This window comes from Pituophis catenifer, unplaced genomic scaffold, assembly GCF_029215685.1.
Source record: "Pituophis catenifer annectens isolate HBS135680 unplaced genomic scaffold, rPitCat1.0.hap2 SCAF_14, whole genome shotgun sequence".
Lineage (NCBI taxonomy): Eukaryota > Metazoa > Chordata > Lepidosauria > Squamata > Colubridae > Pituophis > Pituophis catenifer.
The window spans coordinates 8,491,401-8,514,031 of NW_027256894.1; the positions used below are offsets into that span (position 1 = coordinate 8,491,401).

The 22,631-nt window shown below is 43.9% G+C and overlaps 1 protein-coding gene across 2 annotated transcripts in view; it reads left to right on the top strand.

The window, feature by feature from the left end:
• The window catches only part of ST8SIA2 (ST8 alpha-N-acetyl-neuraminide alpha-2,8-sialyltransferase 2), a 45,861-nt gene that overhangs the window by 12,116 nt on the left and 11,114 nt on the right, over positions 1–22,631 (top strand). Inside the window, exons 2-4 of one of the 2 annotated variants that reach the window (XM_070953593.1) lie at positions 13,507–13,569; positions 17,075–17,203; positions 21,962–22,219. In XM_070953593.1, the coding sequence (XP_070809694.1) occupies positions 13,507–13,569; positions 17,075–17,203; positions 21,962–22,219 (450 nt within the window). The remainder of the gene's footprint in view (positions 1–13,506; positions 13,570–17,074; positions 17,204–21,961; positions 22,220–22,631) is intronic. The other variant, XM_070953594.1, reaches the window with a different exon arrangement.

Sequence of the window (22,631 nt, forward strand, 5' to 3'; positions counted from 1 at the left end):
TTCATTTTTTCTTTTTCATTTCTTTCTTTCTCTTTCTCTTTCCTCCCTGTCTTTCTTTCTTTCTCCTTCCTTCCTTCCTTTCTCTCTCTCCTCTCTCTCTCTGTCTGTCTGTCTTTTTTCCTTCCTTCCTTCCTTCCTTCCTCTCTCTCCTCCCTGTCTTTCTTTCTTTCTTTTTTCTTCCTTCCTTCCTTCCTCTCTCTCCTCCCTTTCTTTCTTTCTTTCTTTCTTTCTTTCTTTCTTTCTTTCTTTCTTTCTTTCTTTCTCTCTTTCTTCCTTTCTTTCTCTCCTCCCTGTCTGTCTTTCTTTCTTCCTTGCTTCCTTCCTTCCTCTCTCTCTTCTCTGTCTTTCTTTCTTTCTTTCTTTCTTTCTTTCTTTCTTTCTTTCTTTCTTTCTTTCTTTCTTTTTTCTCAGTTCCCTTTATGATGAAACTCATGTCTTCCTAGGAATGTTTTTTTTGACTCAATGCTGGATGCACAGTGTGTCAGTAGTTATCTGTTTATTTTTAATCAATATACACTTCTCCTCCTCCTTTTTTTTAATTATTATTATGGAATGGTAAAGTATGAATGATGCTGAGTGCATAATGGAGGTTACAGAAAGGACAATAACCTCCCACTGAATTAAGTGGAGCCGTAACCGAACAGCCCGGGATGTGATGCAGAACGAACGGTGGTCTGGTCTGGTCTAACAATTCCAGCATAATAATGAAGCTGCGTATTCCCCACCCTTTCCCAGAAAAGCTGCTGTACAAGTGCCAAATCCTCCTGCTGGCCTTTCTCCTTTTCCTTCTCTTTATTCTGCTTCCTTTAGCTCTTTGAAAGGGGATTCCAAAAGGTCTTAGGGATGCAATTCCCAGGATTTTCCACCCTACAAGGGTCTCAGGATGGGAAAGGATAATATTTTGAGGGCTTTTTTTCCTTCTTTTTCTTAAGTGGGGATTTCTTAAGAAATCCATTGTTCAAATTCAAATTCAAACCTTTATTGTCAGAGTACAGCATGTGCACTATGAGATTGGCTGAGCCTCCCTTCGTGCACCTCCTCCCCAGCACAATGCAACTCACAGTGAAAGACAAAAAGAAAATCCCAAGCTCAGTGAATCCTATTAACAAACACTCAGTCCTATCAGTGGTGGGATTCAAGTAATTTAACAACCGGTTCTCTGCCCTAATGATTTCTTCCAACAACCAGTTTGTCAAACTGCTCAGAAAGTTCACAACCGGTTCTCCTGAAGTGGTGCGAACCGGCTGAATCCCACGACTGGTTCTATTGCTCCATGTGAACTTAATGCACGTTGCGTTGGCCCCACAAGTCAATCTCTACAACTATGTTGTTGTAGAGTTATTTTTCATTCAGGAGTCTTGAGAGCCCACGGATAAAAACTGTTCTTCAGCCTGTTTGTGAGGCTGTTTGTTTGTTCTGCTTTCTCAGAGATGCATGTCTGTATGTACACAAGCAGAGTTTGGGTTTATCTGAGTTAGTCGGAGAGAGAGATTGGTTTGGATTAGATTGTTCCAAAGAAGCATGACATAGAAGGAGAAAGGAGGACAAATAAGCCATTCCTTCTAGCACCAATCCTTAAGTTAGGTTTGCCCTGTAATGGCTGAAGTTGTTGAATTCTAGATCGTGTTGATTGTAGTTAGCTTTTTTGTGGCTTAACCCAGAATGGGACAGCTTGCTATGGCCAACTCGTCACGGCTAACTCACTATGGACAACTCGTTTTCTCATTTCTAGCCTGTTGTTGCAACCACATGCTAAGCAGGTCTAGGACAACTCGCCGCAGCCAACTTGCCAGAACCAACTCATGGCCAACTTGCTGTGGAACAATTCAACAGTTCAATTTAATAATTTAAAATAATTTTAAAAATAATTTTAATTTTTGCCATTCACATTTCATTTTGTCCCTCCTTTGGCGTCCTTTCTTTAATGCAGAGTTTCTCAACCTTGGCAGTTTGAAGACGTGTGGACTTCAACTTCCAGAATTCCCCAGCCAGCAACGCTGGCTGGGGAATTCTGGGAGTTGAAGTCCACACGTCTTCAAACTGCCAAGGTTGAGAAACTCTGCTTTAATGATTCTGTTCCACCATTTCCTCAATATTAGGGTAACTCTTGTCCTGTAGCAAGTTGACCATAAAGTTGTCCCATAAAGAGTTGGCCATTGATCTGTCCCCATCCCCACACACACACCACACATCCAGCTGAGGGTTAAGGAAACACTTTGGAACGCACCCAGTTCTTATCTCCCTCTTGGCAGCGATAGACACACCGTCTGCCAAGGGACTTTATTTTCACAAACAGACAGATAAGATACGAACGTTCAAGAAAGTCCAAACAGAAATAATATTCCTCCCAGCAGTTCCGGACGAGGCTTTAGTGACTGTCCAAGGTTTTGCTTTGTTCGTCACAAGGATCCTTTGACCACTACCCTCTATTATATAGTCTCTGGGGTGTGGTCCAGTGACTCAGTTCTAATCCCTAGCACGCCTCCCAAGCTGCTGCAAACGTTTATCACGCCTTCGGAGGCGTGCGTCCAGGAATGATGTTTCATTATCACTTTGATTCGAATCAGCTGTCTCCTCTCCCTCGGCCGGCACTTGAGACAATGCCCGAGGGGAGGGGCCTGGAGAGGGAGGCCTGGCTGACTCCTCTTCCTCATGCTCGGAGCTTTCTTCCTCCGATGGGACAGGCTCAGAGGGCGGGGCCACAACAGGCCATGTTGAGTTGGCCATGGTGAGTTGTCCTAGATCCACTTAGCATGTGGTTACAGCAATAGGCTAGAAATGAGAAAATGGTGAGTCCTGATTCTGCACCAAGGATTCAGTTGTACAGGTGCAATATATGGGTGGCTCAGGGCTAAGGGACATGGTTGGCTCAGTGGCTAAGACACTGAGCTTGTCAATCAAAAAGTCGGCAGTTTGGCGGTTCGAATCCCTAGTGCCGCATAACGGGGTGAGCTCCTGTTACTTGTCCCAGCTTCTGCCAACCTAGCAGTTTGAAAGCACATAAAAAATGCAAGTAGAAAAAATAGGGACCACCTTTGGTGGGAAGGGAACAGCGTTCCGTGCACTTTCAGCGTTGAGTCATGCCGGCCACATGACCACGGAGACATCTTCAGACAGCACTGGCACTTCGGCTTTGAAACAGAGTTTATTTATTTATTTATTTATTTATTGGTTCGATTTATATGCCGCCCTTTTCCGGAGACTCAGGGCGGCTTACGATGCGTTAAGCAATAGCCTTCATACTTTTGTATATACCTGCTTAGTAGGGCTTTTTGGCCCCCCACTAAGCGGTGTTCTCTATTTTATACAAAGTCAGCTTATTGCCCCCACAAACCGGGTCCTCATTTTACCTACCTCGGAAGGATGGAAGGCTGAGTCAACCTTGAGCCTGGTGAGATTTGAACTTGCAGTAATTGCAGGCAGCTGGTGTTACTTAACAGTGCTTTAGTCTGCTGCGCCACCAAGGCTCTTTTGTGTTGAGTTGAGCACTACCCCCTAGAGATGAAATGACTAGCACATATGTGCGGGGGGGGGGACCATTACCTTTAATATATGGGTGATGTTTGTTTTCTCTCTTTATGGGGAAGGAAATGGCTGATTCATACAATTTGCTTAACACCAACTGCAACTTAAGAACAGAATTGCATCCTACAGACATATATTATGACTTAATATAATGGCCAGGTTCCCACAACCTATTGAGACAAAGCTGGATTCACACAACATGCAGAACTGCAAACAACCCAAGGCAACCTGGCCTAGACTAGCAGGTCGTGGGAACCTGAGAAGCAATTGACTTCTGTGGGTGGGCAACATAGGTGTGAGTAGATTGCTTACTAATTTGACATTCTGGTTAGTTTGGTATCAACTTAGCCTATTGGACAGACTCAGCCGCTATAGTCTATGAACTATAATTCAAGGTTGAGTTGTTGTGTGAATGAGATGAGTTGGAAAAGTTGGACACAAGTTGAACAATCTTCAGAAATTGGGAGGGGGGAGATTGCCAAATTCAGGAATTCTGGAGAAGAAGAACATCTTGAGAAAAATTTCCCAAGGGGAAAAATAAAAAGGTATTTTTTGAATTTTATTTTATTTCTTTGAATTCCCAATACTGACTTTAAATATGACAGCTTGGTTTATTAAGAGCAAAAAATTTTTAAATCTTTGGGCACACAATTGCCAAATTGTGATGACATGAATGAGAATTGTTTATGTGCTTCCTTTCAAATGTCTCATTTGAAATAGGAACATTAGATTCCCTTTTCTCTAGCAAGGAAATGGATGCAACCAGATTTTTTTTCAAAATTAATCCCAGGAGTCCATTCAGGATTTCCACAAGTCCGAATGTCTTTAATGTTCCCCCAGCTCTTCTACTCATCTGACCATGCCATCACAGGCTGTTCACCTCAAGTTGGCAGGTGGGACCCCAAAATCAATTATTATGCAGAAGGCACCATCCGCTCTCATTCCTCGGCCCGCTGCCCACGAGAGAGGCAGGGCGGTGATTCCCAGGATTGGTTTGCCACACATTAGCAGAGCGAGAGGTTGGGGAAGGTTGCTTTCTATTGTGTTCCTCCTCCAGATAAGGTGAGAGAGGAGACAGTGAGTTCTCTTTCAGGAACCACTGACATGTTTTTAATTGCAAAAGATTCCAAAGCACAGACCAGACAATCAATCCTTTCTTTCTTTCTTTCTTTCTTTCTTTCTTTCTTTCTTTCTTTCTTTCTTTCTTTCTTCCTTTCTTCCTTCCTTCCTTCCTTCCTTCCTTCCTGTCTTTCTTTTTCTTTCTTTCTTTCTCTCTCCCCCTCTCTCTTTCTTCTTTTCTCTCTCTCTCCTTCCTTCCTTCCTTCCTTCCTTCCTTCCTTCCTGTCTGTCTTTCTTTCTCTCCCCCCCCTCATTCTTCTTTTCTCTCTCCTTCCTCCCTCCTGTCTTTCTTTCTTTCTTTCTTTCTTTCTTTCTTTCTTTCTTTCTTTCTTTCTTTCTTTCTTTCTTTCTTCTTTTCTCTCTCTCCTTCCTTCCTGTCTGTCTGTCTTTCTTTCTCTTTTTCACTCTCTCTTTCTTTCTTTCTTTCTTTCTTTCTTTCTTCTCTCTCCGTCCTTCCTTCCTTCCTGTCTGTCTGTCTGTCTTTCTTTCTCTCTCCCCCTTTCTCTTTCTTCTTTTCTCTCTTCTTCCTTTCTTCCCGCCTGTCTGTCTGTCTCTCTCTCTCCTTCCTTCCTTTCTTCCTGTCTTCCTGTCTGTCTTTCTTTCTTTCTTTCTTTCTTTCTTTCTTTCTTTCTTTCTTTCTTTCTTTCTTTCCTTCCTTCCTTCCTTCCTTCCTTCCTTCCTTCCTTCCTTCCTTCCTTCCTTCCTTCCTTCCTTCCCTCCCTCCCTCCCTCCCTCCCTCCCTCTCTCTCTCTCTCTCTCTCTCTCTCTCTCTCTCTTTCTTTCTTTCTTTCTTTCTTTCTTTCTCAAATATAAAACATATTAACTTCTGGCTCCAAAAACTCAATAGTACACAGTATTTCTATAATGATAAGCCATTCTAATCATCAAATCCCAAAATTAAAGTTCCTTTCTTTCTGTTTCAAGCAAACAGACCGCATAGAAATAAAGCTAGACCAAGTTTTTTTTATCAAGATTATTTGTTTCACCATCTCAGCCAATTTTATCAACTTCTTCATCCATTTTTCCATTGTGTCCCTCCATCTCTGTGCATCCAAAAGTCTTGTCCCAAAGGTGTTTTTTTGTCAAGAGGCAACTGGACTTCCTTGTTTTTTCTTTTGAAGATGTTTCGCTTCTCATCCAAGAAGCTTCTTCAGCTCTGATAGGATAATGGAGAATGGAAGGATTTATATTCCTTGCAGTCATCTGGTCGTTAGCACTCTTTCTGAGAGTCACTGAGGCCACTTGGAGGTTTATCTGTGCCTTCAGGGTCACCTGAATAGTGCAAACGGGTGTGGAATCTTTTTGGAGCTGCTAAAAGGACTGTGTGTTACAATGACCCTGAAGGCATAGATAAAGCTCCAAGTGGCCTCAGCAACTCTCAGAAAGAGTGCTAACGACCGGATGACTGCAAGGAATATAAATCCTTCCATCCTCCACCATTCAGTCAGAACTGAAGAAGTTTCTTGGATGAGAAGGGAAACGTCTTCAAGGAAAAACAAAGTCCAGTTGCCTTTTTGGGGTGGGGGGGTGGAAAGCACCTTTGGGACAACCATGACTTGGACGATTGAAAATCTCCATAGATAATCAAGGGCTGGGTCAACCAACATCCAGATGGAACACCTGCCCACCCTGGCATCCAAACTACAGGTAGTCCTCAGTTTACAAACCACAATTGAGCCCAGCAACTCATGTTGCTGAGTGAGAAATGTGTTAGATGAGTTTTGCCCCCTTTTACGACTTTCCTTGCCACGTTTGTTTAGCGAATCATTGCAGTTGTTCATTTAGTCACACGGTTGTTAAGTGAATTTGGTTTCCTCGTTGACTTTGCCTGTCAGAAGGTCACAGAAGGGGATCACGTGACCCCGGGACTCTGCAACCGTCATAAGTGTGAGTCAGTGGCCAAGCATCCAAATGTAAATCATAGGACCATGGGGATGCCGCAATGGTCATAAATACCTTTCGTCAGTGCTGTGGTAATTTTGAATGGTCACTGAGCGAACGGTTATAAGTTGAGGACTACCTGTAGAGGAAGGGGTTAAAATCTATAAAGGGATTTCTTAAGCCAGCTTCATTTCCAGCTGGTTTATGCTTGGGAGACTAACTGCTGAAAGCTGCAATGTGAAAAAAGCTCTCTTGGGAAAAGATGTAATAGATCTGAAAGAAAGCAGTCTTGACGAAGGGATGAATATAAGCAGGGAAATGAAGGGGTATGTTTAGTTATAAATGAAAGGTCTAAAACGTATCAGAGAAAGTATGAATTAGTGTTCTCCAGACTATTACAAGTATCTGTGAAAATAGGAATCTGTAAGTTGGTAATAAAATGCATGTTACATTCCAGCGAATGGTGATTGTGAAAAGGGCCAGAAATGAATTTTGCGGAAAAATGAGTGGCATTCTGAATTAATATAATTGGAGATGGGAGCTACTTGCTTAGGTACCATGATTAAATGGGTGTGTAGAGTGTAGCAAAGAATGCTTAGGTCACTCAGAGATGCTGGAATGAATGAGAACTATATCGTGAGCATCTGCTTAAATACGGCTTCAAATATATAATTTGAGGCGTATGTCTATTCAGATATACACAAGAAAAAAAAATGACTTCTTTCATTGTTTATAATGAACGAATGGGAGAATTGATGAGCGATTCAGGAGTGATGAGAGATTCTCAATATAAGAAGGAGCCTTTATTGATAGCGTCATGAGGGAATGTGGAGAGAAATGGACATGAAAGGAATTGGAATGAAAGGAGAATGTCTACTGGACTACAACATACCTTCTTCTTCTCCTTCTCCTCCCCCTCCTCCTCCTCCTCCTCCTCCTCCTCCTTCCTTCTTCCTTCTCCTCCTCCTCCTCCTCCTCCTCCTCCTACTCCTCCTCCTCTTCCTCCTTCCATGTGTTAATCAAACTTTAAACTTCCAGAATGAAGCCACCTTATTGGCTTTGTCTTTGGCCAAAAATAAGTCATTATTGGTACATATTTCTGGTAGTAGCTGACATACCAGCAGATGGGCCAGCCTCCGTGTCTCTTCACATTCACACAGTGTGTTGTTATCCACTAAGAGTCTCCACTTGAGCATATTGGTTTTACACTTAGGTGGTTCTCCAACTCTCAACCTATTCAAGTTGGATCCTTCGACCGTATCCTCCTTTAAGGTTATTTCTTGCTCGATAATCTCCTTCCTCCATCTTTTGATTCAGTTTTGTTCTTGTGTACCCTCAAGAATGTTTGTTCTTAGAAAAAGCTGTCCTTAGATCTAAGTTGGCAGACTTGGGGCATCTATCCCAAGAAGAAACGAAATAGGAAGAAATAAGAAATGATATGATATGATGCAACCTATTATCATATATGGTGGACCTGTAAGAAAATCAAGGCATTTTGGATAAAAATTTGGTGATTGATTGATTCTGAAAAAAAGGTTGAAATTTACTCCTCAATTGTTTCTACTGGGTATAACGACGGATTGTACAGTATTAGAGACTAAATTGATTTTGAACTTAATATCAGCAGCTAGGCTATTGGTAGCGCAATATTGGAAGAAGGACTTTTTGCCTACTATTGAAGAGTGGATACTGAAAGTAATGAACTTAGCAGAAATGGCGAAAATCTCAGCGTATTTGAAGGACTATACACAAGAAAGATACGTATCGGAATGGAGAAGATGGATTGATTATATTCAAAATAAGTATCAGACAAGAAAATATCAAATAGCTTATGAATGAACGTTAAGTATTAGAAGTGTTATGTTATCTATAGTGGAGTTAAGGTTTCGGGGGGGCGTTTAGTAGTCTGAGGATAGATAGGTTAATTTAGCTTATGATTGTTAACTGAAATACCTTGTATTTTGCTCTGGGAAGTCTGGGGGGAGGGGAGGGAAAGGGTGGGGGGAATATTGGGGGGGAAATCCTTTTTCTTTCTGTAAAACTTCAATAAAAAAAAGAAATGATATGAAGAAATAAGAAATGGAATTCAAATGCTGGGAGAAACAACAATCTCAGATATGCTGATTACCACTTGGAGGGCTAGACGTGAGGAAATCTTTGAAAAAAAATGTCTTGTTGAAGGCAAAAGAGAGAGAATAACCGAGTTGGAAGGGATCTTAGAGGTCTTCTAGTCCAAATCCCTGAAGGAAACCTTGTACCATTTCAGATAAATGTCTGTGCAGTCTCTTAAAAACGTCTAGTGTTGAAGCACCCACAACTTCTGGAGGCAAGTCACTAATAAATTAGCCTTAGGTTACATCAATAGGTACCATGTTTCCCCCAAAATAAGACCGGGTCATATTAATTTTTATTCCCAAAGACGCATTATGGCTTATTTTCCAGTTAGGTCTTATTTTCAGGGAAATACGGTACTAAATGTGTCCGTCTGGCTGACAATCTTAACTGAGGCTTATTTTTTTTTTGGTGTAGGGCTTATATTATGAGCATCCTGGAAAAATCATGTTAGGGCTTATTTTCCGGTTGGGTCTTATTTTCGGGAAAACACGGTAACCTCAATGCAATGCAAATAGGTGTAGAAGTTGCAGCGATATGAGATTTTTATCTGACTAGGTTCAGCAATTCACTAGAGTGATAACTAACCACTATAATAAAGAGTCACCTACTAGCTGGGAGAAAGACCGTGATGAACTGAGATGAAATATTGAAGTGCAGAGACATCACCCGAAGGAAAGGTATGTATTGTCAACCTGGATCATCAGAAAGAAGAAGAAGAATTAATGCCTTTTAGCTCTGGTGCTGCAGACAATTGTCGAGAAGAGCTTAGCCTGCAAAAGGAACAAATAATTCAATACAAGCTGAAGTAAAATCTACTGGAAGCGCTAATAATGAAACTCGCCAGAAATGCTAACAATGAAAAACAGACAGGATTTGAAGCTAATGTTTTTTGGGGAGATGTAATGAACAGGCAAGAGTGATTGGAAAAGTCCCTTATGCAGGGGAGAAAAAAACACCCCCAAAGCCGATTATGAAAAGGCCAATAGAAAAAAAGAAAAGCTCTAAAGCAGTGATGACTCACCTTTTTGCCATTATGTGCCATGAGGTGGGGGGGAGGGGGTGTCACGCACGCGTGCCCACACCCATAATTCTATGCACCCTGCCCCCATGCATGTGCGTGCAACTCCCCCCCAACTCCCCCCCCTTCCTGGCACACAATGGCACGGTAGGCCTGTTTTATGCTCTCCCCAGCCTCCAGAGCCTTTCTAGGAGTCTGGGGAGGGTGAAAATGGCTTTCCCCACCCCCCTCCGGAGGCCCTCCGGAGGCTGAAAACGGCCCGTTTGCCAACTTCCGATGGGACCGGAAGGCCCGTTTGCTCTTCCCAGACTCCAGAGCCTTTCTAGGAGTCTGGGGAGGCCATAAATGGCCGTTTCTGGCCTCTGGAGGGCCGCCGGAAGTGGGGAAGGCCATTTTTGCCCTCCCCAGACTCCTAGAAAGGCTCTGGAGGCTGGGGAGAGAAAAAACGGGCCTTCCCCATCACCCCTCAAGGTCCTCTGGAGGCAGGAAACAGCCTGTTTCCTACTTCTGGTGGGCCCAGAAGGCCCGAAAATCAGCTGGAGCTGAGCTCACATGCCCACCGATATGGCTACACGTGCCACCTGTGGGACGCATGTCATAGGTTCGCCATCACGGCTATAAAGTATCACAGAGAATACAACCAGGAGCAGGTAGTCCTCGACTTACGACCACAATTGAGCCCAAAATTTCTGATGCTGAGTGAAACAGTTCTTAAGTGAGTTTTCTTCTGTTTTACAACCTTTATTGCCACCGTAGTTGTTAAGTTAGTCAAATGGTTGTTAAGTGAATCTGGTTTCCCCGTTGACTTTGCTTGTCAGAAGGTCACAAAAGGGGATCACGTAACCCCGGGACGCTGCAACCGTCATAAATGTGAGTCAATTGCCAAGCCTCTGAATTTTGATCAAGTGACCACAGGGATGCTGAAATGGTTGTAAGTGTGAAAAACGGCCGTAAATCGCTTTATTCTGTGCCGTTGTAATTTCAAATGGTCCCTAAATGAACTGTTGTAAGTCGAGGACTCCCTGTACTGCAAATGCTAGGGTTCAAGGGGGAAAAAATGATGAGACGGAAGTCAAACGCGTTGAAAGGAAATTTGTAAAGTGGCAGGAGTAGACGGCGTAACTGGAGAAAAACAGAGGTGGTGCAATTTGTTTAAGAGGTCTGTAAAAGCTGCAACTGTGCCTGATAATTGAAACACCACCATTTCCTCTACAAAGAAAAAACTGAATGAAAAAAAGTCAATCTTAGTTTGTTAAGTGTGCTGGGGAAGAATTTTGGCAGAATTATGATTGAAAGGGTAGAAGAGGAGACTGTGAGCAAAATTTGGGAATTGTAGGCAGATGTTATGCACCATCTCTCCCACCCTCTCCCTCCCTCTTTCTCTCTTTCCCTCCCTCCCCCTCTCTCCTCTATCTCCCCTCCCTCCCTCCTTCTCTCCCCCTCCCTCCTTCTTTCAATCCCTCCCTCCCGCTCTCCTCTCTCTCTCCCCCTCCCTCTCTCCTTCTCCCTCCCTCTTTCTCTCTTTCCCTCCCTCTCCCTCTTTCCTCTACTTCCCCCTCCCTCCCTCCTTCTCTCCCCCTCCCTCCCTCTTTCTCTCCCTCCCTCCATCCTCTCCTCTCTCTCTCCCCCTCCCTCTCTCCTTCTCCCTCCCTCTCTCCTTCTCCCTCCCTCTTTCTCTCTTTCCCTCCCTCTCCCTACCACCCCCTCCCTCCCTCCTTCTCTCTCTCCCTCCCTCCCTCTTTCTCCTTCCCTCCCTCTCTCTCTCCCACCTCTCTCCCCCCTCCCTCCCTCTGTCCTCCTCCCTCCCTCCCTCTCTCTCCTCTCTCTCCCCCTCCTTCCCTCCTTCTCTCTCCCTCCTCTTTCTCCCTCCCTCTCTCCCCTCTCTCTCCCCCTCCCTCTCCTCTCTCTCTCCCCCTCCCTCCCTCTCTCCCCCTCCCCCTCTCTCCCTTCTCTCTCTCTCTCTGTGTGATGCAGCCCATATAGTTGCCCTTCAGCAGATTTTTGAGAACCGTGCAAATGTGTGCAAGTCTTAATAGTGAGCAAAGAATAAAACAAGCCCTGGTCATGTCCCCTTGGTTGCTTCATGTATTTATGGAGAATTCTTGGAGGAACGCTTGCGGTGATGTTAGAAATGTTTTGGGTGGGCAGATGAATATGCCATGTTGTTGGCTAAGAACTCAAATAATTTTCAGTGGATGTTAGATAGCTTGTATCATGCAACAAGAGAACTTGTTTGTTGTAGTGGTTAAGGCACTGGGTTAGGGATGAGAATACCTGAGTTTTGGTCTTTCCTAAACCATACTAAGAGCCGTGGTGGCACAGTGGTTAGAGTGCGGTACTGCAACCTACTTCTGCTGACTGCCGGCTGCCTGCAATTTGACAGTTCGAATCTCACCAGGCTCAAGGTGGACTCAGCTTTCCATCCTTCCGAGGTGGGTAAAATGAGGACCCAGATTGTTGGGGAAAATAGGCTGACTCTGTAAAACGCTTAGAGAGGCCAGTAAAGCACTGTGAAGCTGTATATAAGTCTTAAGTGCTAGTGCTAAATGGTATCTTGATCTTGGTCAGTCACACCCTCTCAGTAATACAAAAGCAGCTGTTTCCCTCCCCTTCCCCAATTATATGGACTTCTATGTGTGTCTGTGTGTGTTGCCATATATAAAACCTACCACCCATGAGTCTTTTCTTATTGACTATCCATAAGTCCTAATAAGAAAGATTCTGTTTCCATGATAATGGTGAGCTTTCTAGATCATCCAAGGTTGATTTTGCAGTTGTGAATTTCCTGAAAAGGAGACCATGTAACCAGTGGTGGAATCCAATTTTTTTTTTACTACAGGTTCTGTGGGCATGGCTTGGTGGGCGTGGCAGGGGAAGGATACTGCAAAATCTCCATTCCCTCTCCACTCCAGGGGAAGGTTACTGCAAAATCCCCCTTCCCTCTCCACTCCTAGGGGAAGGATATTGCAAAATCTCCATTCCCACCCCACTCTGGGGCCAGCTAGAGGTGGTATTTGCCGGTTCTCCGAACTACTCAAAATTTCCGCTACCGGTTCTCCAGAACCTGCTGGATTTCACCCCTGCATATAACCATCTTTCACTCTGTAGAGATGTTGGGCTTCAGTTCCCAGAGGGCCAGTTCTGCTTCTGGGAAACGCTGGATTCCGCTGGAAATTGTGAGTAGAAGATGCAAGGAAAAGCTAAACCAGAAGTGGCAAAATCATCCTGCTGGCTTTGCTGCTCTCATTGGTTTTGCTCCTATTGATTTCATTGGAAGCTCCTCAGAGGTGGGTTTCAGCAGCTTCTGACCAGTTCTGGAGAACCGGTAGCGGAAATTTTAAGTAGTTCGGAGAACCGGTAGTAAAAATTCTGACTGGCCCTGCCCCCATCTATTCTCTGCCTCCCAAGTCCCAGCTGATTGGGAGGAAAGGGAGATCTTACAGTATCTTTCCCCTGCCACGCCCACCAAGCCACACCCACCAAGCCATGCCACGCCCCCCCCCCCCCCAAGCCACACCCACAAAACCGGTAGTAAAAATTTTTGAAACCCACCATTGAAGTTGCTGCCGAATAAGAGTTCTTTGGCCAACACTCTCAATCAATTCCAACAAAGGATTGACCTGGATTGAATCATTTCTCATCAACCTGCTTGCTTTTCGTCTTGGTTAGAAGATGTTTCATTGGCACTGTGAAGGACGGGAGAAAAAAAGGAACAGTCTCTGAACACAAGAGCGTATCTAAGCATCTTATCTCTAGACGATGAACTCTGTGAGTGTTTTCTCTGCTCCGCGGTGCAAAAGGAATCGCTGTGAGCAGTTGATAAATAATACATTTCTTTTGTTTTGCAGGAATTCTGGGGGCCGAGGTGCAGTCCGATCAGCAGTGAGCAGTTTACACAGCAGATCTAATAGGTTCGTAAAATAGATGGTGTGTTCCTTTTGTTTTCTGCTCAAAGGTGCTCTTAATCTCCTTCGTTGTGTCGTTTTCTCTTTTTCAGTCTGTCTGGGGGAGATGCTCTATTCACTTACTCTCTAGATCTGCTTTCCACCTCTCCACCCCCCATGTTTCTGGGTATTTTCCCGCAAAGAGACTATACAGTATATCCCTTCAGGCCATGTTCAGTTAATTATGGTTTATGAATAAGTGACAATTTGCTGACATACTAAGCCACAATGGTTTTAGCAAACCATGGATAGCATGTTGAATCCAGCCATTAACTGGTTGGGAGTGTTGAAGGCAAATAAACAGCTGGATCTTTCCTGGATCCAAATGCATCTCTGCCCTTTCTGAAGAATAGACTAGACTGGACTGGACTGGACTGGACTGGACTGGACTGGACTGGACTGGAGTGGAGTGAATAGACAGTAGAGAGTAGAGAGTAGGGTAGGGTAGGGTAGAGTAGAGTAGAGTAGAGTACAGTACAGTACAGTACAGTACAGTACAGTACAGTACAGTAGAATGAATGGAGAATAGGAAAGGATAGGGTAGAGTAGGGTAGGGTAGGGTAGGATAGAATAGAATAGAATAGAATAGAATAGAATAGAATAGAATAGAATAGAATAGAATAGAATAGAAATTTTATTGTCACTTTAAATGTACTCTAATCAGTATACATTAAAGTGAAATTTCCTTGCATTCAGCTCTCAAAAGATAGCCATTATGTATATACCCACATACACACACATATATGACACAGAGAAACATCACAGTCTAGTTCGAATGTATACATATACAGGGCAAAAAAAAGGAAAGCTTTCTACATCTGTGTGTGATGACCGATGTGAACTCTGCCCCCTTCAATTTAGCATCTGACTGGGTTCAGGCAAGTTGTTCTCCACAACGAGAACAAACAGCAACATTTATACCTTGCCTTATGTCTTCAGATTTCAGCTTCAAAGAAGCCCTTTATTTAGGTTACCAACATATGTGGGAAGTTTTGAAGGCAATTTAGTCTTGCAGGTTGGTATTGTGGCAATCTCATAAACACAGCAATGTGTTAGCTATATGTTCCCTTTTATCGAAATGAAAAGAAAGGGGGGGGAAAGGGGAAAGTCATGTGTTGAGTCATTGACTTAAAAAAATGGTACTCGGTTACTGGTCAACAAATCAGCACTGGTTGGTGGACAGTTCTCTAAACTCACTAATCTTATGTGGAAGACTAATGAAATGCTACTGGCTCGGACCGGTTCGCCTGAACCTGTAGTAAAAAAAATGCTACCGGTTCGGGCAAACCGGTATTTCCGACAATCAGCTGTGCCACTCAATTTATATTTGCTAGAAAGCAGAAAATCCTGCTTTCTAGCGAATCTAAATCGTGCGGCACAGCTGTTTTCCCCCCCCCCGCTGTCCTACTTACCTTTGCAGACTCAGAAAAGGTTTCTTAATCCTCCTTTTTCAGCACTGCGTGATAGCGCCTGCAGTGCGAATGCGCATGAAGCATGCGCTTGGTGCGCACCATGCATGTGCGCGCGAAGCAAACCAGTACGGAAGCAAACCGGTAGCAGACTTCAGAGCATTTCACCCCTGCTAGCAAGGGTTGGTGGCTGATGGTCCTTCCTAAATTCTTCACTCACAGATAGGTCAAGAGATTCATATTTACAGCATCCTGAGGTCCAGATAGTCAGATCAGCCTGGATCATCCTCAGAGGCATTTTAAATGGAATTCAGACAACGTGGGAAATAAAGAACTGCTTATGTCAGGGGTGTCAAACTTGATTTCATTGAGGGCCGCAACAGGGTCCAGTTTGACTGTGTGGGAGCCATGGTGGGTGTGGCCAACTCAATGTCACTCATGTTGGGGGCTCCTGTGGTGGCCTGAGCACTTTGCCAGTGAAAATGGGCTCCCGAGCTCCATTTTCGGCTGCGACGACCTCCAGCAACCCTCTGCCAGCAAAAGTGGAGCTCAGGAGGGCCGCCCGCATTTTTGCTGGCAGAGGCACCAGGGCCCGGTCTTTTGCTGGTCCCGCAGGCCAGATCTAAGCACTTACCAGCCAGATCCGGTCCCCAGGCCTTGAGTTTGACACCCCTGGCTTATGTGGAAGGGATTCATGTCCCAGATGTGCTCTATGCATGATTGCTTAAATCTCTTGGTTTGTTTGCATTGGGCAACCTTTCCTTAGCCTGTTGCTTCCCAGATTTGTTAGGATTGCAACTCCTGTGAAGAACAACATGGGCCAAAGTTGCAAATACGCAAGACGTCAGGTTGAGGAAGACGGGCATCATCCAATACATAGGATCCATTGCTTTGGCATGTTCAACCAAAGAAGTGAATGGGTGAAGAAACCCCGGGAATATGTGGCATATTATAGGAAGCAAAGTCCGAGAAGGACTATGCAAAGCTTGAATTTAATTCCGCACTTTCAAACTGACCAATAAACCCAAAGTTACCAATTTAAATGTGCTGATTTGGGTTTTTTTTTTTTGTTTTGTTTTTTACTCTTATAAAATGATAAACTCGGGCTTCTGCATGCATCTGTGAAAACAACATTTCCGAATTGCCTGAAGGAAAACTGCTTGCACACACGGTGTACATTAATTTGCAAACGAAATAAACCTCTTCAAGAAAACGCTTACCAAACTGCAAGCAAATTATAGCACGTTTTGTTTTGTTTTGTTTTAAAAAAAAATCCATGCGATAAAGGAAATAAGACACAGAGGTGAGAAACAGAGAAAACCTAAATGGATTGGTTCCAAAAATGGAAAAATAGAGAGGAACCAAAATTGATAGAATCACCCCTCCCAAATGACTCCAGCAAAACCCATCAGGAAGGTGTTTGTTTGACTGTCATCAGAAGAGAAACAGGAATGGGGAAACCCAGCCATTCTAACTGATCGCTTCAACGAGCTCACTTTCTCGGGGATTGCAGGCTGGCTGGCATAGGCGAGCAATCAGAAGGATATTGGGAATACTATTAATAAATCCCCCCACTTCTCTGTCTCTGTCTCTCTGTGTATCTATCTGTCTATCATCTATCTATCTATCTATCTATCTATCTATCTATCTATCTATCCATATCCATATCCATATCCATATCCATATCCATATCCATATCCATATCCATATATACACACACACAATCTATTCATCCATCCACATATCTATCATCTCTCTATCATCTATTTCTCTCTCTCTTTCTATAATCTATTCATTATCTATCTATCTATCTATCTATCTATCTATCTATCTATCTATCTATCTATCTATCTATCTATCATCTCTATCTACATATATATACACACACACACACATGCACAATATATTCATCTATCTACATATCTATCATTATTTCTCTCTCTCTCTCTTTTTATAATCTACTCATTGTCTGTCTGTCTATCTATCATCTCTGTCTGTCTGTCTGTCTGTCTGTCTGTCTGTCTGTCTCTTTCATTCTTCTTTGTTCTCCTTTTTCTCTCCAGAACGGAAGGGACAGTCAATGGGTCTTCATCTCCAGCTGTTGCTGAGCAAAGTACCGACAACATTAAGCACCATGACAAGACAGTTCAATCCCAGTGGATGCACAATGAGACGCTGTCACTGACCATCAGGTATGGAGAATGGCCCACAGGGACAAATGTTGACAAAGGACAGATGAAGGCCAAGGTGGATACTAATTATGGGGTGGACAAGGAGTGGAACAACCAGGAGGTCAGTTCATGGGGTGAGTCTGGGCCTTCCAAATGATAGATGGGTTTCTAATCCCCTTCTTTGACGAATGGCTCCCTAGGCAGCTTCCTTAACACAAATGATTTTAAAGACACGCAGAATAAAATCGTTTGAAAAGCTCAAGGGAAAAACCAGCACAGTAACCAATAGTTACTTACAACTATTTGTTTGATGACCCTGAAAAAAGAGACTTATGATGGTTTTTCACACTTACAACCATTTCCGCATCCCCATGGTCATGTCATCAAATTTCAGAAGCTTGGCAACTGGCTCATACTTATGACGGTTGCCGGGATCATGCAATCCCCTTTTGCTACTTTCTTTTTTTTTAATTTTTTTTTAAACAAACATACATAAAAATATAAAACCATCTTCAATTACAAACAAACTGTGTCGGTTGGTTACAAGTCTTTTGTGCATCTTCGCCATATTCATAACTTACAGTTTACCTAAATTCTCATATTATCGATCTAATATATATCTACGTATTATTGTCCTCATTAATCATTTATTTGACTATGGCTATTTCTTCCTTCATTTTATACAAAATATTCTAAGATTTGAGTTGATTTATATTATAACATTCATTTCATCATCCTAAATCGATCCAATAACAATACATCTTTATGTTATGTTTTTACATAATTCTTGTATTATAAAGATCTCTACCATATTTCATTTCCATATATTTTTATCTAGCCATTGATAAAATAGGTCCCATATCTTTCTGATATGCAAAGTCAACGGGGAAGCCAGACTCACTTAACAGCCGTGTAACTAACTTAACAACTACAGGGATTCATTTAACCACTGTGGCAGGAAAGGTCACAAAATGGGCCAAAACGCACTTAAGAGATGTTTCACTTAGCAACAGAAATTTTGGGCTCAGTTGTGGTTGCAAGTGAAGGATTACCTGTATATTATACTGTTGTTTTTAAAAAGCAAAGAACCCAGTTTCTAAGCCCCAACCTGGTGCCTGACCGTGGCTGCCATCTTGATTTTTTGGGACCTCCACCTCAGTGATGAAATCTAAAATTTCTTACTACCAGTTCTGTGGGCGTGACTTGGTGGTGGTGGGGTAATGTGACTGGGTGGGCATGGGCAATTTTTTTTTTTTACTTTTAAAACCATTTTTTCTACAACCTCTTCGGCGAAAGGGTTGTAAAAAAATGCTTTCAAAAGGCTCTGACGATGGCTTTTTTTCTTTTAAATGCCTCTGCCGATCAGGCAACTCAGCTTGGATCGTCAGAGGCATTTAAAAGAAAAAAAAAGCCTCTGATGATCGTATGGCTCAGCTGGGCATGGGGGTGGTGGGGTGGGCAGGGATTTTTGCTACCAGTTCTCCAAACCACCCGCCTCCATTGCTACTGGATTGAGTGATCCTGTCCGAACTGGGAGCATTTCACCCCTGCTCCACCTCCTATCCCTACGGCAGATATCTTAAGGCTCCCATTTCCAGAAAAACCCTGAGGAAAGATGGCTCAATCTTCCTTCTGCTTTCAAAAACAGAAGAAGCAGCACAGTACTTATATTTCAGGACGGGCCTGGGAAAAAAAAACCCCTTCCTATCATGGAATATATAAAAAAGAAAGCATTTGCAAGCACCAATGGATTACTTTCTTCTTTTGTTCCATTGTACAGTTCTGTTTGCATAAGTTGGAATCCCTCAAAGAATCGGATAGCTCCAGGCTGAAAAACCTGTTGACAGAGCTGGGGAAATGATTTTTGCATGAAGTGCAGATAGATTATGCATGCCAAGAAGTATTAGTATTACTCAAATGGCCTCTGAGTCGAGCTGAATGCCTGATGAATACACATCCGTATAGTGGATCAGGAATGGAGGCCTAGCTTTCAACTTATGAGTTTTCTTTTTGCCTTTTTTTTTTATTGATCCTCTCCCTCCCTCAATTTTCCTTACTAATCTTGGATCTGATTTGGCTCCTATCTGCGATAAGGTTACATAAATCAATATTAGTATCATGCTTCTCCTTGTTGTGACAGGAGCAATTGTAATTTCAAACTTCCTGTAACCATTTGCAAGATAGGATTTCCTAGCCATCCAGGGGTGGGATTCAGAAATTTTAGCAACTGATTCTCTGCCCGATTGTTGGGTGGGTGCGGCCATTCTGGGCATGGCCTACTCGGCCTCCTGCACCACGTGTGTGTGTGTGTGTGTGTGTGTGTGTGTGTGTGTGTGTGTGTGTGTGTGCTTTTTGCCCTCCCCAGACTCCGGAGGCTTTCCCTGAGCCTCTAGGAGAGCGAAAATGGCCTCCCCTGGGCTCCGGAGGCTGGAAACAGGTCCATTTTTGGACTTCTGGTACTTCCGGTAGGCCTGTTTTTCATCCTCCCCAGACTTTGGAAGCTTTCCTCGAGCCTCTGGGAGGGCAAAAATGGCGTCCCCTGGGTTCCGGAGGCCCTCTGGAGGCCAGAAACAGGCCCATTTTTGAACTTCCGGTACTTCCAGTAGGCCTGTTTTTTGCCTTCCCCAAGCTCCAGAGGCTTTCCTTGAGCCTCTGGGAGGGCGACAATAGCTTCCCCCTGGCCTCTGGAGGGCCTCTGGAGGCCCTCCAGAGGCCAGAAACAGGCCCATTTCCAGACTTCCGGAACTTCCAGTAGGCCTGTTTTTCACCCTCCCAGAGCTTCCGCACAGGCCCTCCACTTACTTGGCATCCAAAATGGGCTGCGTGGAGACTCATGGGAGGGGCAGGGCAGGGTGGGCAGGGTCAGCCAATCCTTGCAAAAACCGGTTCGGCGAACCAGTACGAACTGGCTGAATCCCACCCCTGCAGCCACCCCAAAAACATTTGGCAAATTTTCAAAGCTGTTGAAGAAGAAGGGAGGTGGGACATAACATCAAAAGCCAAGACTGGGTGCAAAGTGAAGGAAAGAAGGAAAGAGAGAGAGAGATGTGTGAAAAGATAGGTAGTTGTTTTGCTTAGGGTCAAAGCAGTGATTAGTTGACTGAGCAACTGGTTATTTCAGATCCAGAGACAATGAACAAGTGGATAAAGGGATTTTAAGCTTTATTATCAACTAAGCAAACATATTTAAAAGCCTAGGATTAAAAACATAAATACCAAGCAAGAGCTCCTATAAGCTGTTAGGAGCTCCTTGATAATGACAGCAGAGGTACTTCAAGATGGCCAGTTTCTACAGAATCCAATACTAGGTTGTATGTAGAAGTTCCTGACAAACAACAAAACAACAGTGTAGTTTTTAATCCAAACCTGGCACTGTGACTTCATGGCCCTGCTGTGGTCAGGAGACTGTTAGACCCAGGGATGAGTTCTACTTACCTTTACTACCGGTTTGCAATGGAGCCGCACGTGTGTGTAAGCAAAGTAAGTGCGCGTGCACGCTCTTCTGGGCATGCGCAGAAGCGTTCTTTTTTTTTTTATTGAAAAGTTTTACAAAAAAAACAAGAATTTTCTTCCCCCCCATGTTCCCCCCACCCTTTCCCTCCCCTCATCCCACCCTCCCCCCCAGACTTCCCAGAGCAAAATACAAGGTATTTCATTTAACAATCATAAACTAGATTAACCTACTTATCCTCAGACTACTAACTCCCCCCCTGAAACCTTAACTCCACTATAGATAACATAACACTTCTAATACTTAACGTTCATTCATAAGCTATTTGATATTTTCTTGTCTGATACTTATTTTGAATATAATCAATCCATCTTCTCCATTCCGATACGTATCTTTCTTGTGTATAGTCCTTCAAGTACGCTGAGATTTTCGCCATTTCGCGCAGAAGCGTTCTGATGACATCGGAGTCAGTGGGCGGAGCCTCCCTCTGGTTTTACTACCGGTTCTATAGAACCGGTCTGAACCAGGGGCAACCCACCACTGGTTAGACCTGCCCTTGATTGGGTGGCCCATGACTCTGGGCTGGGTATTGAATGTCTTGGGACTTTCGCAACAAGAGAAGCTTTGAAGCTATGTTAAGATCCTTCCCTTTCCCAATTCAGTAAACAAGAATGAAAATAACCAAGCCGGCTGGCTCAGAATCAGCTCTAAATTTGTAGGATTTCTTTCTTTCTTTTTTTAATATCAAGGAGAAATCCAAATATGTCGCTAAATAACAATTGTCCTCCACATTGAGGACAATTTGAAATAACAGTTGTCCTCCACATTGCCACTACAGTGGTTGGGTAGATGGAGGGAGGGAGGGAGGGAGGATGGAAGGAAGGAGAGGGAGAGGGAGAGAAGGGAAGGGAAGGGGGAGAAAGGAAGGAAGGAGGGAAGGAGAGGAAGGGAGGGAAGGGAGGGAAGGGAAGGGAGGGAGGGAAGGGGAGGGAAGGAAGAAAGAAAAGGAAGGAAGGAAAGAAGGAAAGAAGGAAGGAGGGAGGGAGGAAGGGAGGAAGGAAGGAGAGGAGGAGGGAGGGAGGGAAGGAGAGGGAAGGAGAGAAATGGAGGGAAGGAAGGAAAGAAGAGTGGGAGGGAGGGAGAGAGGAAAGGAAAGAAATGAAGGGAGGGAAGGAAGGAAGGAAGAGAGGGAGGGAGGAAGGAAGGAAGGAAGGAAGGAAGGAAGGAAGGAAGGAAGGAAGGATAGGGAGGGAGGGAGGGAGGGCTAGGCAGTATTTCTGAAGCCTAATGGCTCTTTCTGTGTTCTTATCTTCCTCTTCTTCTAAAAGAAAACACATCCTGAAGTTTTTGGATGCCGAGAAAGACATCTCGGTGCTGAAGGGAACTCTGAAACCAGGCGACATCATCCACTACGTGTTTGACAGAGACAGCACCATGAATGTTTCCCAAAACCTCTATGCCCTCTTGCCGAGGACATCCCCACTGAAGGGCAAGCACTATCAGACCTGTGCCATCGTGGGGAATTCCGGCATCCTGCTGAACAGCGGCTGCGGCAAGGAAATTGACACCCACAGCTTTGTGATAAGGTAACCCCTCATGGAAAGGGCAAGGGGATTTCTGGGCTTCAGGCAGGGTAAGAGAGATCTTGGGCTGCAAAAAAGCAGGCTATCTTTTAGGAAAACTTCTTTCTCTCCCTCTGTCAAGTTTTGAGGTCGTTTCAAATAAATTGCATTTCAAACAAAGTCTTTGATGAAAAACTTCCATTTATTAAGCACGACATTCTAATTCCGACTCCATCACAGCCAACACTGACTTCCAGACCCAAAACCCTCCCTTTCCATTCCCCACTCCTTCCGCACTCATTGGCCATCTTCCAAGTCACTCTACCCCTAATCTACTGCTCCAGCTCAAAGGAATTTCCCCCTTCCCATCCCATCTCCTAGGGGATATTATCTCCAGGGAAAATAAGTAGGTGAAAAGTCAAACGTCCCTTTCCAG